At 37.5% G+C, this 13530-nt stretch overlaps 1 protein-coding gene across 2 annotated transcripts in view; it reads right to left on the bottom strand.

Moving 5' to 3' along the window:
- PDE7B (phosphodiesterase 7B) overlaps positions 1-13530 on the bottom strand; it is a 185055-nt gene that overhangs the window by 20720 nt on the left and 150805 nt on the right. For both annotated transcript variants that reach the window (XM_062572510.1, XM_062572509.1), the window contains 3 exons: positions 3636-3787; positions 2339-2402; positions 547-642 (listed from right to left, as the gene is read on the bottom strand). In XM_062572510.1, the coding sequence (XP_062428494.1) occupies positions 547-642; positions 2339-2402; positions 3636-3787 (312 nt within the window). The remainder of the gene's footprint in view (positions 1-546; positions 643-2338; positions 2403-3635; positions 3788-13530) is intronic.

A 13530-nucleotide genomic window follows, 5' to 3' on the forward strand; every position in this document is an offset into this window, starting at 1 on the left:
GCCAATTTCTTCTTTTGGTTCGCTGACAGCATGGGTCTAATATTTCTGTTGGCAGTAACAGCAGCAGGGGCTTTCATCAACACTATTCAGCGCAGACAGCTTGATATAATTTGTTGAATTTTGCACATAAGCTTTTAACTGCCCTGGGTCTCAGTGGTCTATTAGTCACTAAAATAATGACACTGCAGCACAGCTCCATTGTGCGGGTCGGTTCTGCAATGTGTGCAGTCTGTGTGGGCCTGCTCTGTCTGCCACATCGCCCCATGACACAAATATTTTAAAATCATCAGTGCAACTGTGGTACTGGAAAGCTGAAGCTCAGTACAGAGCTTTCTGAAGTCCTTCACTGACTTAACAGGTACTGAATTGAGTACCTGTGTGCCGGTAAATTGTGTGTTAATATATTTCACAGAAACATTTTACTGAAACATTTGCAACAAAGTCATTATTATACATAGACATCCAGATCAAGACTATGTCTTTTTCTGTGCCCTGCTTAAAATGTAAACTGAATTAAAGAAGATTTTGAGGTGAGCACTTACTTACCTAAAAACCTGTGTAATGTAACCATGTCTAACTGGAAATGGTGAATAAGTCCATGCACATTGAAGAGGTGACAAAGCAATGTTACGAGACTATTTCCTACAAAAGAAAGGAAATACTGTTAGATTCCCTTAACAGTGGGTAAACTGTGTATGCGTAGTGGCAAATCAGGCATGACTAAATATCTTGGTAGCTTTCTGGCTGTCAGATGAGCTTAGATGATGCTCACTCAAGAGCAGCTTATATAAATTACTTCCATACACAATCAAGACTGCCTGCGGGGCTATATCAGAGGAAAGCCATTCTTGTGGCTAGATGCTACACAGTCACGCTGACTATTTCAACATGGTACAGAAGGTGAGTTGACATGGTATCATCTGGAAATCTTTTGATAGTATTGTTTGAGAACCACATCATCTTTGTAACCCATGTCTACTTCCAGAAACTACAGAAAAGGAGAATGGCTTTTCTGGCACTTGAGTTTGCTGTACTTTATTAATTTCAGTTATGTGTAAGATCAGACTTAAAAATTTTCTTTAAAAATTTTCTGTTAAAATTTACTGGTAAATCAGCAGTTTGTAATTAAAGCCTTTTATTTTATTCATGACCTAGCAAACATAAATAATCTACATACACAGCTCAGCTACAACTGGATCTCGCAATACTAACAGACACAAGAGAAAATGAGTTACAGCATTTATAGTATCATGTCTCACCTTACTGTTTGTGTGCCTTATCATGAAATCAATACCGGGAACTGGCAAAATTGAGCCTATTTGGTGTTATATGATCAAATACATGTACATACAATGTTTAGAAAAGTTTGTACTCCATAATTCAGTAGCAATGTTTTGAGAAATGTTGAAAAAAACACAATAAAAGTATAAACAATGTTGGAAGGGAATCTTTCCTCATTTCACATAGGTCAGGAAAGAAGATGAATGGACATAGAAAGAGGAGGCTGAGAAGAGGAGAAGAAAAGGATATAGGAACTTATTCAGTCCTAGCTACTGACCAGGAGCACAGAGAGATAATTTTGAACAATTATGTTTTTGCCGCCTTTGCCATTTCTAGTCCTTTGCACCCTTCACTGCCAGTCATTCTGCTGAACTGTCCTCTGAACGAACTTCTACACCTTCAGCCACACCATACTCTAATGATTTTGGGGCAGGGATCTTGATCCCGTAAGCAATACACAAAGGATGACGGTGGACACGAGCCTCTTCAGTGCCTACCTGACCAAGAGTTACTGCCTAGATATGGATGTGTTCGTGTTGGTAGAGGCACATATTTCACAGATGCTCTCTTAGTGGCATTTCCTAACTACTGAAGGACAGGATTAATTTCCTGCCCAGATGATTAACACAACAGAAAGGTATCTTTGGTTAAAGGCATTTTGTGTTGGTAGAAATTGATTGATTATGGAGGCCTGGACTTCTCAACCAATGTACCTAATAGGTGTATTTTTAAGTATCTCTGGAATTTCCAGGGTAAAGGAAATCGAAACACCTCCTTGAATAAACACTTCACAATAAACAAGCAAAAGGTGACCATAACAAATGTAAGAGATTAGATTAATAAGAAAACATACTTTAAACACTACACTACAGCTGTAAAAGTTCTGGAAAAAATCCTGAATATGTTCCAGGTTATGATTTTAGGAGGTGTTAACCATGCCCAACTTCTCTTCAGTGATCTAAACTGAAAAAGCTTACCAGTGATAATTAATTAGGTATTTTTAGAACAGCCATCTAGGAGAAATTTTACAATAAAACATTAAAAAAAAATTACTTACCATTTGTCAATCGGTCAAACAAGAAAATGTCAAAATCCCACATTCCCACTTTGGATAACATATGCTAGAAAACAAATATGAAAAGGCAAATGACTGGTATGTCAAACTGTAAAGGACACCAACTATTATTCCACATTACTCAGCCACAGAATTGTTTGCAGCAGCTTTGAATTTCTGTTCAGGAAAGCTATAAAGACGTATCTGAAACATCAGGAGCCAAATTTAACCGTATTACGTGAAATATCTCTTGCACTTTTAACTGAGGAGTTGTTGAACTTGATACTAAAAATATCTTCAAATAAAGCTTAAAAACATAGAATAACACAAAACAACTTATTATGAAAATATTCCATTTTAATATACAACTTTCATATTGGTCTTTCACATGCCAAAATTAATTCAGTACAAATTTTCTTATACTAAAGTATAATCTTAGATCTCATGGTGAGTATTAATTATGTTTTGATAAACAATATACACAATAAACAATATACACAAATAGCTTTTACAAACTTCAATACAGTGCCTCTAATAAGCATACAGAAGAATTTGTTGTCACTACCACATGTAATATTTTTGCAGCTATATCAGTTCAGTCAAGAGACCAAGTCCAGAGTAACTGTATGACCGATAATGGCAAATTCAGTGTTTCCATTTTGATTTCTTAGTCTATGTTCAAATTCATTCTGGATTTGTAATTGCTTTCTAACATCTGACTTGCAATCTTCTCTTGCAAAAATTGTCTATGCAAGTAATTTTAATGACATCAGTTGTGCAATTTTTGTTAGAAAATGTTGTTCAGAACATTTACAAGAGTTGCAAAATAAAAGAGTTATATTTGATTATCATAAAGTTCTTTGCACTGAATGTTTCCTGTTTCCTAGCCTTTGCCACAGAGAGCTATGGTAGGTTGGCTGATAGGTGCTAGATATCTGCTGAGAGAGCACTGCATTTTTTTGAGTGCATGAATGAAATCCTGTGTCCAGGCTGCACCCGTTTAAATCAGTAACTCAGGGATCCTTCATCATTTAATAAATCCAGATCATAATTTCAATTGATAGAATCTGAAATACTGAACAGATTTAGACATTTCCTTGTTGCTTCGAGACTGAGTTCTTAAAGCTGTAAACATAAAAGCCAAAGGAAAAATACAGTATGTTTTCAGTGAGGCAGGCAAATAGAGCCGATCATTTTTGAAAGATCAGCCATGCACTTGCTTATCTGACCACTGAAATAGAGCTGATGATGCTCTTTGGAATACTGCTGGAAGAAACAGAGATGTGGAGACCTGTCTTACCCTTGCTTGCCCAAGGTAGTCCTCATCCAGTAAGTACAGAGAGGCTTGTGGTACAATTCCACGCAGTAACCGGGATGCATGGAAATACCTCTGAAAACTTAACAGTCTTTTCACCTTTTTCTTTGTGCCAATTTCCCCTGAGAGTGTTGTATCTGTGAAAAGCAATCAGTACAGAAACCATGAAGTCCAAGATCACAGATGACGTTCTCAGTTATTTAACAAGAAAAGTGACAGAGCCTTTAAACCACTGATAAAAAAAAAAAAACAGTCACACTGCTTCTTGCTAATCCTCAGGAAAGAGCAGTATTCTCAATGTCAGATTTCTGAATAAATGAGATGCCCCTAGATAAATGAGACAAAACACACACACCCGCACGCACACACACGCGGGCACACATCTGTGCTATCAGGCCGGGAGCACGAGTGGTCCATTGTGAACAGACAGCAGAACTCATTTCTCGTGGCCTGTAATAAAATTATAAACCCCTCGCTGGCGTGCAGGCAGCAGCCTTCTCCCTACAGCTGCTGCTCGTAAGTTAACAGCCCTTCTTTATACAAGGTGGTTTCCAAGCAGACACTGATGGCCTTATGCACTGCCTTTGCAATACAGTATCTGCTCTCACAGTAAATTAGTAAAAACAAAAAAGTGACGAGACTTCAAAATATAGACTCAAAGTACAAATGTATAACCCAGTTTTGGAAGAAAGCAGGAAAGAGAAAAAGAAGGAAAAAAAAGAAGGAAAAACAGGTTAATGACCCTACTGTACGGTGTGCAATCCTTCCTACGTAGTAAGGTAAATTATAAGAGAAGAAAATATTTCAGTTCTCCAAATAGGAGAGGAAATATAAAAACAGAATACATGCATTTTTGATTACAAATAGAAAAAGTTATTTTTTAACTCCCTAATGCTACATAAGCAGAGATTTTCATATATGGATAACTGTGACACAAAAAACCCCCAAAGCAATTTTAAGGAGTGATTAGATTAGTACTTAGAGTCATTAAATTGCTCTATTATTAGTAAGAATAATATCTAATAATATGTAGGGTTCGTAAAACTGATAGTGGCTTAGCTCATTTCGTCTGAACTTTTAACAGAACTTCAGGCATAGTTGTGAGGTTTTCATATTGTAGCCTGGGATAAGTTTTGGAGGGGCGAACAGAGAGTTGTTAGGCACTAGTAAGATCCAACTTAATTTTACTCATGAGAGGAACCCTGGGAGAAATGGGAGGCTAAGCACTCTGTTTAGCGAAGAGTAATGGTTGCTTGAGACAAAAAGCTGCATAGTAATTCACTGGATTTCTTGTTGAAATAAGAGCTAGAGAAAAATAGCTGTGGACTGAAGATTCCTCCGTGCAGTCTTGGTATTTCATGGTACGTTCGCTGAGCATTTGTTCTGCTATGAAATTAAAATACTACTTTGTGTGCTAGTGTCATGGATATTACTGCTCTGACAGGTTTTTTTAAAGAGATGTCATCAGGTTTTTCAGAACCGTAGCTGGTTAGGGTTAGTGTTTGATTTCTCCAACAGCGGATGTGTGGGGTCTTTCTGTAGCACGCTTCTTCCTTATGTAAGCCAACAGCTACCAACATCACAGGTGACCCAAGTCAATCACAACAAAAAAAAGAACATACTCATATACTGAACATGAAGAAATAAAATTTTTCTCAGACCTGTAAGTCACAGTCTCCTAGTGGGCCCAAATGCCCTATAAAGTTTAATAATACAACAGGCACAAAATAATTCTATCGCAACTTAAAGAGCCATGTGTTTTCAAGAAAGCAAACAGTAACAATGTCACTACTGTACCAGCCTGAAGGCTACATTTTCATTTATGATGTGCCAGCACCTGCCTTAATTCTCTCACACGTTTTAAAAGTTGGAACAATTTCACGGCCTATTGAAGCAGTGACTAACGTAAGTGCTAACAGTTATCCAGAGACTGTGATGTGTGGAAGAACTGGTAGACTGATTTTGCATTTCTTTCCTTTTATAGTGCTTCTAAGAAGTTGCAGGCATCTAGTTTAATTCCTAGATACCAAAACACTCTTAAAATTAATTTACTTAGCTTTTGTCAGCTTCTTCTTGACTTCCCAACTTTGCTAATTCCATCTCTGCTCAAAAACTGTCACTGGTTTCAGGTAACAAGGTTGCATTTTAAGGTACAGAAAACTTCTCTTTTTTGCATTAAAAATGAACAGTTGCCGTAACTAATTTTTATCTACATTTCTATCTGGCTTTTCAGTTAAACATAGATGACAAATTACCACCTACATTCCTCTAATTTGTCTTTAAAATTCACATGTGGGATTCCTGTGGATAACCTAGAAGTGAAGACTGGCTGTGTAGTCCCAATAAGCAGCAGTAAATTTGATTTTCAAGTGGGTATTTTATCCTTTGGATTACCAGACCATCTCAGGAGCACAGATAATACTTACCAAAGCACGAACACATCAGGCTGAAAAGTCTGAATCATAAATGATTTCTGACTAAGAAGCACATTTGCTGGATGGAACCATTAAATTCATTGCTGTCGGTGTGCCGTGTTGCTCCATATGTTTAGCTGTCACAGGTCTCGGCTGAAGTTTTAATAACGGGACTGCCAGGAGGCAGGACCCCTGAAGCCCGACTCTCTGCTGCAGACCACCAATTTACTACAATACGTTACGTGAAGATCACACACAATCATCTATTGCCCTATATTTTCATTCTTTTGAGAAAGAATTCATAATATTGATAAAGAATGCCAGGAAGTGAACTTTCAAAATAAGGCCCTTACAGAACAGTCCAAATCCCACATTGCAGTCTCTCCACATACAAGCTCTGGACACCGCCTGAAATGAAACCACGTTAAAGTCAGGTTCTTTCCTGTCATTTCAGCAATAAGTGATTTGTCTGAGTCTATGATGACATCTGATTTGTCCAATCAATTAAAGACTTGTGCACTTTAACAGTTTGCTATACCATCCTCAACAGCATACCTCATCTTGATAGCGTCTCGCAAGGAAATGGGACTAAGACTCTGCCCCTGTCCGAGCACAACGTGTACCAAACTATTCCAAGCTCAGCAACATTTTTTTCTCTCCCTTCCCCATGTCAATGTTAAACAAAAAAGAAAATTCCAACAGTATGAAACTGAGAGAAAAAGAGGCTGTCTAAATGACAAGAGCCAAAAGTGAAGCAGCTCAGAGTGAATGCTCAAATTTGTTCCTCACCCCTATAATCATACCAGAATCTCCCACAGCAAAGCCCTGTTCCTAACATACAGGATCCAGTGGCTTATATAAAATCAAGATGCATCTTTAATATGAAATTAATGGTTTAGGTGAGTGGCTTATGCATTAAACATGCCACTTCTTTATTGACAAATGCAAATTTAAATTTACAATTGTATCTATAAAATTTTGATGAAGACACTTGATTTAAGTTATATAATGACTTTGAAACGTAATGGATTATTAATAGCTATTTCTATTCAGATTAAAATGAATTATAAACAAAAGAATCAAAAATATCTTCACAGGTATCACTGAACTTCAATCATCAAAATATAGACACTACATTTTACACTATATTATCTGGTTAAAGGAAAAAAGCCACAAAGCTTATGTAAAAAAATATTTAGTAATTATGTGCAATTTTGAAATGAGCTTCAGATGTTCAGTAAGAACATAAAAATGCCCTTGAAAACCGTGCTTATTGTCAGTAATTGTGGCAACTTCTCAAATATTTTGTTTATCTAAAACAGCATCAGCGGTGTCTCTTAAAGATGCACATACTCTTACTGTATGGAGTCACTGCCTACCACAATATCCTTTCTTTTGTATACTGAATAAAGTTACTGTATAAATCACACACCTGCACCTAAGCATTCGCAGAGGCATCCATACATGCATTCCTCACGAAGCTTAACTTCAGCCGCCAAGGACAGAGGTCACCCGAGCTAAAGTTGATGTGTTTTAGCAGGCAGCACAAAGTAGTTTCCATTCGGCCACCAGACTTTGACGTCATGGATACACACCGCCAGATCATGGATGTGGTCGGGATACTGCCTATGGCCCGCAAGAAGTTAACAGGCTACAGGAATGAACAGTTTTGTCCTCGCTGCTATCAAAGTGCCTCCAGTTACACAAATCTGCTTGTTTTACAGTCTGCAGATCTCTGCTCGCTACAGCCCCCCCCCCCTTACTCCAGGAAAAGGGGTTTCCCGCACCAGGAGCGGCTCCCAGTTTCCTTTCAGGCTTCTCTTGCAGGCTGCGGTGCCAGCAGGTGCTAGTATAACAATTACAGCGGCTACGCTAACAGCGGTTAACATCCAGCAACGATCACGTAAATCAAATTTGGACAAGGATGTACTTAACTCTGCACCAGACATCCATTACACTGCTATTATTCTTTTAAAGTAAACAAACTCAGTTATGCATTCAAATAAGGCCTGTGAGTTTTCCTTCACGGCATCGCCTTTTTATTTTATTGCACTTCAGTGTACAATAAAAGCAGGTCATTCAGCAGCGCAAGTAGATAACAACAGGTTTATTAATTTTTAAATAGCTAATTGATTCAGAAGCAGGAAATGGTTTTGCTATTTTTTTCTCCCCAAAGGATGCAGAACAAAACCCAATATATATAAATCAGGTCTTTAAACATCTGCCTTAGACTCACATACTCAGTTTATAATACCCTCTCCCCCCCATCTTCTGAGGATGTAACTCAGAACTTGCTGGACTCATCCACAGCTCTTCAAGGAAAAGCCCAAAGTATCAGACAGGATTGACACAAAAGCGCTGGATGGTCTGGAAGATAAGGTGAGAGGATCAAACTGGCAGCAGAAAAAAATTTACCATCCAGACAGTTCGTAAACAGAGAGGACTCTCGGAAACAATCTGATTCTGATCCTATACATTATGGGGGCAATTTCCTGCACTGCTTCCTGTTTTGACAACTGACTGCAAAGCTTTTATTTGAGAGCGCTAGATGTATTTAATGGACTAATGAGGAATAATGGGTGTTTGCCAGCAGTTTTTTCTGTCAAATCATGACAGGCATTTAGATTTAGGTTTTAGATCACCTTTACTGAAGTCTTGTTTGGCATACTCATTGCATGACTTGGTTGATAGATTTTTGTTATAAAGAAAAATGCATAAAATGCGTAATACTGAGGAAGTAAAAAAATTGCTGTGTCTTCTTTATAGCTACCTTTTTCACAAATTTATCATATTATCCAAAAGACAACAGCCGCATGAGTAAGTACAGCTGAACTGGCACAAGTAACTTAACAATTAATCCCAGACTTGATATTTCAAATTTGAATTTCTGAGAAGGTAAACTGGCAGATGTACAGGTAACCTCTCCTCTCTCTTGTCACTTGGTCTTTCCCGCTCCCCTACACCTTGCAGTTTAAAAAAAATTCTTCGGAACGGAAATACTACAGATTTGAAGAAAGGCTGGAGAGAACACACAGAGCATCAAAAACTTATGTAAAAAAATTTGTTGCTCAAAAGCTTTCAGTTCAGTTCAGGTAAGTGCCCTAATGGTGCTTTTGAACCTTCTGAGGCTCATGCCAGAACTTGACAGAAAGAAAGGTTTGACTCAAAACCAGTAGTAGGGTTGAGGCAATATCAATATTATCATCTGAAGTCCGCAACAATTAAAAATATAGAATGGACATGTTGCACTATGCAATACCTGAAGATAAATAAGTATTGTACTGAAATCTTGTAAACATAGAAATCCTTACAGGACTTTCCCAAATTAGAGGAGAATTCAAAAAGATGTGTTATAAACTCATTGTTTTCATCTGTTTTCTACTGTATTAACAAAATTGAAAAATACTACAGGGGAGGATCTCAGAAGCTAATAGCACACACAGTTTTTCAAAGATTTTCGACGACTAAGTAACAATGATGTTTTAGAAGCAGAACAGTTGTTTTTAATACTCAGTTTCAAGAATTCTGCCCAAGCATTTGTGGCTATTGTAATATAAATGTTAATTATACTAATATTCAAAATACATAAATGCAGATGAGCAATGAATCAATAAAAATAATTTCATTCACAGTCTTCTTTATCCTTGCTGTAAATTAATACGCAAATCACACTATACCAACACTTTCACTTAAAGTTCTTTGTTTCTTGACTTTTGATAATACTCAGTATTAAAGGTCAAGCGCTTTCCATTAGCTGGCATTGTTCATATGGGTGACAAATGTATTTTTCTTTGAATGGCTGAACATAATTCTTTCAGTTAGGAAGAGGCTGGGAGAAAGAGTGGGACTCTGAACACATCAGAGAAAAGTAAAAATTTAGCAGAATGAAAAAAAAGCTTTTAAAATTTCCATGTTGAGCTAAGATACCATTTTCAACTGGCTGCACAGTTGCACAGAATCCTGCTTACAAAAGAGGTGCTTGCATGCTTCTTAGGCAAAGGTAGTTAATGTAACGTGAGGGAATTTGGGACACTAGGCCAGGTCACCTTACTGTGGGGCATCCTCCTCCTCTTTGAACATTATACTTGCAGTGATGGTGACTTAAAGCAGCTCGATTTCCAGAGCATCAGGTTCCCCTCTAATCATCAGCACCTTGAAAAATGCTAGTCAGAGTTTCCCTGCCTCTCAAAATATATTCCTTTTGAGACTGTCTGAAAGATGCTACAGAACTTAAGAACTATGCAGATACTGAATTATCCCATTACACCAAATTCTGGAGAAGCGAGGGCTTCAAAGGCTAATTAAAGTAACAGAATATTAGCCTTGGTAACAGAAAGAGGAATCGATTAAAATCTAAATTTAAGATACATTTAGATTTGTTTCTCCTCACAGTTTTTCAGTCTTTATTGCTGTCATCAATCATTTTTACGCAAACAAACATTTTTGGCATCCTTTATTAAGCCTCCTACAAGTTATTAGGAAACACGTTGTGTTCCTTTTCACCACAAAGTCTTTATTATTTCAACATGAATCTTCGCTTTGCCACTTCATTGTCTGTACAGTAGCAATGTTGGGATCTTTTTTCCTATGACTGCAGATCATCTCTAGCTGATTATAGTTTCTCTAGCAGGAAATGGTACATTCCCTCCCCCTTCATTCCCCTGGAGAAAAAGCAACATAACCTGTAATAACAGCAAGCGCAACTTTCATTTATCATCTTAATGATCCCTTCTCCTTGTTCTTTCTTTTCCTCTGGTCATTTGGAAAGTGTCCTCAGTGTTATCTTCAGTACACCCTTTCCCTTTTCTAATCAGGGAAAAGAAGGTGGGGTAGCAGGAGGGGACACTCATTTGGAAACTTTTAAAGGGACCCTCTCCGCTGGCTTGAATCCCAAATGAACGTGTTACAACCTTGCGTATTTGTGTCAGTGTTCACTTGGACTTCGTATCTGCAGCACAGCTGGTTTTCTGTTTGCTCTGCTCGCTCTCCTGCAGCCCTCAGAGGCCAAATTAGTGCATTTTGTTAGCAGATAAAAAACATGCCTATCTTAGTTTTGGATTCTGGCTCTCATTTTCTACAAGGAATGAAGAGCAGAAGCTAATCAAAGAGCATCCATGGCAGTTAGTAGAATATACTCCTCAATCTATCTTTTTATTAAATATCACAGATAATGCTTAAAACACACACACACACATCCCCAACCCCTCTTTTGATGAGAATAGAGGGGGGAACAAAACAGACCAGCTTCCAGTGACAGGAAGAACTTGGTGATTATAGTGAAGCGTTACTAGAAAACAGAACCATCTTTGTGCTGAAATATTATTAAAAGAATCCTAATTCCTCTCTCCTGAATAGGAAATTGAAAGACAAATTCACTTTTGGAAATACTCTTGTCATTCAAACCAGACACAGGCCTAACCAGATTAAAAGCCCTGTGTGCCTTTGAGATGTTGATGAGTATCTTTTGAATGTACTTATCCACAAGGAACTAAAGAAGGTATTATGTAGAAATGATGCAAACCTCATAAGATCTTTCCCTTTCTAATTTAATAACCATCTGGAGCTTTGGTCTCATCTCTACAGGCTGGGATGGGATCTGAGTAATCCAGTGAGTCCTTGTAACTTCCTCACAAGACTTGTTGTGTCCTAATGTAACCTGGGTCAGAAATATCTAAAAAGGCATTTCTCACTCCCACTTCTTTTCCTAGCCAAAGGCAACAAAACAAGACAGTTAACCAAACTTTTTTAACCTCACTCATTTGGCTTCATGTTACTTGATAGTTCAATTTTGGGTTGGTGGCTGTGGTTGGGTTTTATTTTCCCTGGAGATGGGCCCTACCTGAAAGCTTTGGAGTTGTTCAAAATCCAAAACCAAAAATGAATGTAAATTTTGCAAATGGATCTTTCTGTAGACAGGCAGAAACCACAGATTCAAAAGTCCACAGACTTTGGTTCTTTGAGATGGAGACTTCATATCTTTCCTTACTAACCCTGACAATACTTTTCATTTTTACAGTATCTAATTCATCACATGCCTGTAAAGCACTACTTTACATACATGCATGCATGTGCGCGCGCACACACACACACGCAAACTGAAAAACAGTTTGCTTGACCCAAATCAGAGAGCACGTCAAGGGCAGAGACTGAACAGAACATCATATCACTGTGTATCACCATCTATCACTAAAAGTATATTGTCTATGTGAATTTAATTTGTGGAGCTAAGCTTACAGCATTTTCTTTTGGACTTAATTTCTGCCTGCAGGCTAATAGACCTTAGGTGGGTTAACACACAGAATAAAGTAGTCTCTATACCTTTGCAGTGTCTATAAACATATCTGGGCCTTTCAGGAATTCTCAGATGCCACAGAGATCTGAGAATGGATGCATCTGTTGCGCAAAGTGTAAGAAAAGAGTATTTTCTTTGAGCCTGACTATAACTGAAGTAACACCATTTTGGTACAGAGACTATTCTGTTTGACTGGGTAGGTCCTATACCACATCTTTTCCCTTTCCTCCTTATCTCTTCCATATCAATATATAGTAATATAAATTCTATCAGAGTCTTGTATTTACTGCGGATGGGTTACTGGAAACACATGGGTGCAAAATAATGAAAGCAATAGGACTACTGATGCTGTGACAAAAACAGACTGCCCCCAGTGCAGAATTTGTCAGGACAAACTAAAAGTGTAAACAGAAGTAGTTTTAATTCTCTATGACAGAGAAATTTAAATATAGTCAATTACATATAGTCAATTAAATGCTAATAATTTTGTAATTTGGAAGCAAAAATTCAATACAAAGAAAAGTTCAATACAAAGATAGTGGGAACTGAAGAACCAGTGTGTAACTTTTAAGAATCTCCTTGTTCTGTGACCGAAAGCTTGACAAGCAAGGTTGTAAATGAAAAGTTACTCATCCCATATGTAACCTATATTATTTTGTTACTCTATTTTATTTAAGCTAGAGTAGAACACAGTACCCAATAAAACTGGACCAGAGTGAGGTTTCTCAGTTATTGCTGCATGCCCATGCCTCATTTTAGATTTATCACATGGAATTCCCTCAAACTTTTAATTAATGCAATGAAGAAATGTACCATCTTGGTCACCAGCATAACTCATCACGGGATAATGAAATCTATTTTAATCATGGCATATTAGTCACTGGAGGGATCTGGTTCAATGACTCATTGAGCAACTTAGTCAATCAGAGAATTAAATTACTGCTGCCTTACTAGTAAGATCATTTATTTCTGAAATTCAAACTGTGCTTCACTCAAGGGAAAAATGGATGAAGTTAGTTTTCACTGTAGAAGTGCTTCAAATTCTAAATTATTACGCTGCACATATTCAGATTAACCACTCTTCTGTCTTGGGAATGCATAAAAGTTCATTTAATTTATAGAAATGCAAAAGTGCCAATAAACTGCCGTCATTAATTTCAGCCTATGTTAGTTT

Source organism: Rhea pennata, chromosome 3 (genome assembly GCF_028389875.1).
Source record: "Rhea pennata isolate bPtePen1 chromosome 3, bPtePen1.pri, whole genome shotgun sequence".
Lineage (NCBI taxonomy): Eukaryota > Metazoa > Chordata > Aves > Rheiformes > Rheidae > Rhea > Rhea pennata.